This window comes from Poecilia reticulata, linkage group LG18 (assembly GCF_000633615.1).
Source record: "Poecilia reticulata strain Guanapo linkage group LG18, Guppy_female_1.0+MT, whole genome shotgun sequence".
NCBI classification, from domain to species: Eukaryota; Metazoa; Chordata; class Actinopteri; order Cyprinodontiformes; family Poeciliidae; genus Poecilia; species Poecilia reticulata.
Genome location: NC_024348.1, coordinates 6,545,759 through 6,551,147, shown reverse-complemented (window position 1 = coordinate 6,551,147; position 5,389 = coordinate 6,545,759). Strand labels below are relative to the sequence as shown.

Here is a 5,389-nt window from a genome sequence, read left to right as displayed (position 1 = left end):
GTACAGGCGCCCAGATGGGGGGCAACAAGTATGCCCACTCCAGCCCGGCGTCTCTCACCGTGGGCAACTCCAGAGTGGAAGTACGTCCAGCCCCTCTCAAGGAGACTGGTTCCAGAACCAGAACTATGTGTCGAGGTGAGGCCGACTATTTCTAGCCTGAACCTCTCAGCCTCGCACACTGGCTCCGGTTTCTTCCCCACCAGAGAGGTAACGTTCCACGTCCCAAGAGCCAGCTTCTGCAGCCGAGGATCAGACCGCCAGGGTCCCCTCCCTCGGCTGCCGCMCATAGCACAATGCACCCGACCCCTTTGGCCCCTCCGACAGGTGGTGAGCCCATCGGAAGGGGGACCCACGTCTCCTCTTYGGGCTGAGCCCGGCCGGGCTCCGTGGGTAATAGCCTGGCCACCAGGCGCTCGCCATCGTGCCCCACCTCCAGGCCTGGCTCCAGAGTGGGGCCCTGGTGATCCGCGTCCGGGCGAGGGAAAACCAAGTCCAAAGTTTGTGTCCATCATAAGGGGTCTTTGGGCTGCGCTTTGTCTGGTTCCTCACCTAGGACCTGTCTGCCTTGGGTGACCCTACCAGGGGCATAAAGCCCCAGACAGCATAGCTCCTAGGATCATTGGGACACTCAAACCCCTCCACCAYGATAAGGTGGCAGCCCAAGGAGAGGTGAAGTAGGGCTGTTATAAATGAATATTGTAGTAATCGAGTAATCTATCGATTATTCTTATGATTAATCGAGTGATCGGATAAAATGAATTGAAAAAAAAACTATTGGTAAATCTAGCGTAACGCCAGTGTTATTATTGGATATCAACATCAGTTTTAGTTTATGTATTCATCTACAGTTAATTTAATAGATGAACTCTCACTTTGCCCAACCATTTATAGCTTTTGTGTTTATGTTAGCGACAGGATTTGACATGTTTGTTCGTCACACACAGAAACATCTACCGGCTACGTAATGTCACGATGCACTTCGCCACCCATTTGTTCCGGGATGATATGAAATTTATTGTGCGGTTCGTCCGTAAAGCTACACTTACACTATAAGGATCAACTACTCAGCCGCCCGCCGTGTTCAGTCTATCTGCTCACCTGTATAAATACTCCTGCAGCGCTCTTCCCACCGTTCACTCTGAACCAGCAGCTCTCGGAGGAGAAAGGCTGCCATACTCCAGGCATCGCTCCAGTAATTTTAAGGATGTCTATTGGTCCCCCAAAATTGATGAAAACCCGGGCATGATCATCGATCAATAAAATCATCTTAGGCTGACCTTGAAAATTGGACGTCATGCTACTAATACTTAGCTTTCGTCAACAACTCATACGCGGAAGTGAGATTGCTGCGCAATGCAAATAATGTCCCGGCCGAAACACAGTGCCCTAATAAAAAAGGAATTATAATAATCCAGGTACTCTAATCATTTGAGGAATCGTTTCAGCCCTAGACTTAAGCTTAATTTTCTCTGACTGGTTTCCAGATGAAGATCTTCTCCTGGTGAGCCCCGTCCATCCTGTGACTGAAGGAGCTTCTGTTACTCTGAGCTGCAGACTGAGAGGAGAAAACAAACTTTCTGATGTGATTTTCTATCATAATGACAAACTGATCCAAAATGACAGCAGAGGAGAGCTGAAGATCTCTGCAGTGTCTCAGTCAGATGAAGGTTTCTACAAGTGTGAACATTCAGGAAAAGTTTCACCTCAGAGCTGGATGGCAGTTAAAGGTGAGCAAAGATATGATATTGTAATAATCTAATGAGAAATAATTTGTATGAAAGTGATCTTGCTTTTGTGTGGAATTATTCTCTGATCATTTTCAGGTGCTAGAAGCTCTTCATTTCCTGTGCTGCTGGTCGTTGGATCAGTGATTGGAGTCGTTCTCTTAATTTTCCTGTTGCTGCTGTGTCAGTTCAGACAGACCAAATGTGAGGCCCTGAAGTTGTGATTTTATATGTTTTACTTTTTCATTTTTCAAACGCAGAACTTCATCATGGAGTCATAAACTGAAACGGCAAAAAGCAAGAGAAGTGATTACAAATAATTATTGAATTGTATGCATTTTTTTTATCAAATAGCAATATTTAGTTGTAATAACATCTTTCAAAAGAAGTATATTTAGTTTGACAACTGAATCAATGAATGAACAAATAAGTGAAGTAAGGGCGTTTAATCAGGTATATTCACTTATTTTAGCTCTAAACCTGAAGCAGGTTCAGAGCTAAAATAAACCTGTTGTAGCTAAAGTTAGCTTTAGAGTCAAAAGCTGCATTTTCATTAACCTTAAACCAGCGCAAACTGGAATTATGAGAAATAAATAAATTTTATGTAAAAACGTTCAATAGCGTAATTCACAACAAAATAATTGATCAACAAATGTTATCTTTTTTTGTACATTAATGGAAAACTGACAATCTTTGTGAACTTTTGTAATGAATATGCAGCAGCATGTTTTACACTGATGTGACAAATGACCTTCAGGGTCATTACTGCCACCTACAGGTCAGAGAGAAGAACTGAAGGGTTTGAGAAAGGTGTTTCAGCAACATGTTTAGGATCTAATGTAGTTTTTTTCTGTTAATAGTTATTTCTGACTGTTTTATTTTATCCACCATTTTATGTCAATTGACATAAAATAGTTTATACTCTTAAGCAATTCAGACATTGGATCAGTATTTTCATTTACAAACCCAACATTTAAACCCATCCATCGACGCTAAAGCTCCATGTTTAACGGAGTTTTTATATTTATTTCAGAAGGATTTTACGTAAAATAAAAATGTCTCTTTTGTGAAAAGGTCCAGGAAGAGTGGAGTCTGCCTACCAGGATGAACAGCAGCAGCCAGTGTACTCCTTTCTCCTGCATGGTCAGTGTACCACTTTGCTCTCTATGCTTCCACACATATTTAATATACATTATATTCATGTTTTTTATCCATAACGTCTGATTCTCAAAAAAAAAAATCTCTCTGCTTTGACTTTAATTTTGCTTAATGATATAACAAAAAAATCATGTATTTAATAAAATAAAATATGTTATTTAACTATTGAGATCGTCTTTATGGACAAGATAATAATATGATGCCTGAATGCTATCTTTAAATGTCTGTCCAGCCTTATATAGTTTAACTTAGCCACAGAAAAACACAATAAAGATAATTGTTTGGCTTTCAACCTATTTAAAATGATATACTGTAAGTATACTTGAAGTTGGTATTTTTCAGTCCTATGCAACTGGTAATTTCAATATAACTTAAAAGACCCTGCTGCACTGTGGTTCAACGTGTTGATTGTAGCCAGAACAGTCTTAGTTGGTCTGGCTACAATCAACACATTGGTTGGTTTTTACAGCAGTAATAAAGTTTCCCCTCAGTTAATCAGATTCATGATACAAATAGTTATAACGTGTTATTTTAATAACAGCCATCTATTTAAAACAGTTTGGATAAAATGAATTTAAGTCAAAAGTGTAAAGGATATTTCAATCTGTAGAGACTCACACAGAAAGAGAAACAGCAATTAGACAATTTTATTGGACCGAGAATTTGGCGCTCGAACACCGGTGGAAGACGTGCGTGCTGAGAATCGAAGCGAGCTTGAATGATCGGCTCGAACGAAGCTCAGGTAGGTCTTCCCCCGGGCCCAGTCACTGGTGGTGGAGCGGAGCTTGGAGAGAGGAGTCTTGAGGGGACCTGGAGGCGTCTGGGAGGCTGGTGGTGGAAACGGGGAGGAGGGGGTTGTAGCACAGCTGAAGCGGGTGAATCTGTGGTTGCTTCACCTTTTGAAGGGGCTCTTGCCAGGTGATTGGATCGAGGTAGAGAGGTGGTGCGTCCTGATTGGCTGGGGTGAAGGCGTGGTGATAGGTGATGCCGGAAGAGTCTTACAGGTTGAATTTCCGCCTAGGGCTTCATTTAAAAATGTGGATAACGGTTCTAATGTTAGCTTTCCATCAGCATCACTGACGAGATGAGACTTTTTTTTAAACTTTTCTGTGTTTATCACTGACTTGTAGGAGACCTTGGTGTCTACGAAACAATCAGAGAGCCTGGAAACTACGTAAATGGTACAGTATAAAGATGAATTATTACTGCTGTTAAGATTTACAATTATATAGCGACTTCAAACTGCAATAAACTGAAAGACAAATTTATAGTTTCAGGTTATGCGGTTTATGCTAATGTCACCGCCAAATCAGATTCAGACTGAAGATTTTGCCAAGAGGAATGAATCAACAAAATCTGGAAGTGATCAGTATGAACAGTATGTAAAAGTCAGACAGGGTTTTTATATAATTGTGTTCAAATTATGTTCTCTTTAAAGTGTTCTCTTTGGTTTTTCACTCAGTCTTTTTAAACCTAAATACCTGTACTAATGTATTGTTATAGAGAGGTGCTTATTGAACCACCTCTTATTCAGTAAAAAATATTATTTTATTGATGTTTTGTTTCAACTCATTTCAATAGAAAATACAACACCTTATAGTTTGTCATGTTTATTTGAGTTAGAAAGACGTCTGTTCTTTAACCTCCTCTGTCGTCATAGAAATTCACTGATCATCTAATAACCTGCTTCAGAGAAGATTAGATTTAGATCAAATGTAAAAATATTTTATTTACACATTTTTAGATAACAGCAAGAAAAATTCTGCATATAAATGCTTTATCAAAATATTTTTAAAAATGTTTGTTTTTTCATCTTAGAAGCTATAATTTTGAAGAATGGCTGTTGTTCATGTTAATTGCTCACTTTGTTATTGTTGATAATTCATGACCAGTTCGAAAAATGATCCGATATACCTTCTAGAATGTAAAAATACAAGAATCAAATAAAGATATTTTGACTAAATACTGTCTTTTTTACTTTTAGCGTCTTTTTATTTGATGGTTAGCAGGACTTTCTTTTTATTCATGCTTAACTGATAAACAAGCCTCCGGTCACTAGGTGGCAACAGTGTTCAGCAGCACACCATCCCCACTATAAACAGTGTTGGTGCTGCACTGCTTCCCCCTCCTGAGACGCCGGATGGTGGACCAGAAACGCCTCGAAGCTGTACGGAAGTCTGTCTCCATGGCCTCTCCAAACTCCTCCCACGCCCGAGTTTTTGCCTCAGCGACAACCCGAGCCGCATGCCGCTTTGCCCATTATCGGGCCTTTTTGGCCCGATATATACATATATATATATTTATTATCGGGCCATTTTGGGCCTGTGGGACTCCAGAAGCAGCTGATGGGTACCGGCAGGCGAAACGGCATGCGGCTCGGGTTGTCGCTGAGGCAAAAACGCGGGCGTGGGAGGAGTTTGGAGAGGCCATGGAGACAGACTTCCGTACGGCTTCGAGGCGATTCTGGTCCACCATCCGGCGTCTCAGGAGGGGGAAGCAGTGCAGCA

The 5,389-nt window shown here is 41.1% G+C and overlaps 1 protein-coding gene and 1 long non-coding RNA gene across 2 annotated transcripts in view; one reads left to right on the top strand and one right to left on the bottom strand.

The window, feature by feature from the left end:
- Positions 1 to 3,134, top strand: part of LOC103480290 (low affinity immunoglobulin gamma Fc region receptor II-like) — an 8,861-nt gene extending 5,727 nt beyond the window's left edge. The window contains exons 3-6 of the mRNA XM_008435176.2: positions 1,485 to 1,727; positions 1,824 to 1,928; positions 2,799 to 2,867; positions 3,115 to 3,134. Of these exons, the coding sequence (XP_008433398.2) occupies positions 1,485 to 1,727; positions 1,824 to 1,928; positions 2,799 to 2,867; positions 3,115 to 3,134 (437 nt within the window). The remainder of the gene's footprint in view (positions 1 to 1,484; positions 1,728 to 1,823; positions 1,929 to 2,798; positions 2,868 to 3,114) is intronic.
- A 411-nt stretch (positions 3,135 to 3,545) lies between these two features.
- Positions 3,546 to 5,389, bottom strand: part of LOC103480291 (uncharacterized) — a 4,243-nt gene continuing 2,399 nt past the window's right edge. Inside the window, exon 3 of the long non-coding RNA XR_536077.1 lies at positions 3,546 to 3,905. This is a non-coding gene — a long non-coding RNA (uncharacterized LOC103480291). The remainder of the gene's footprint in view (positions 3,906 to 5,389) is intronic.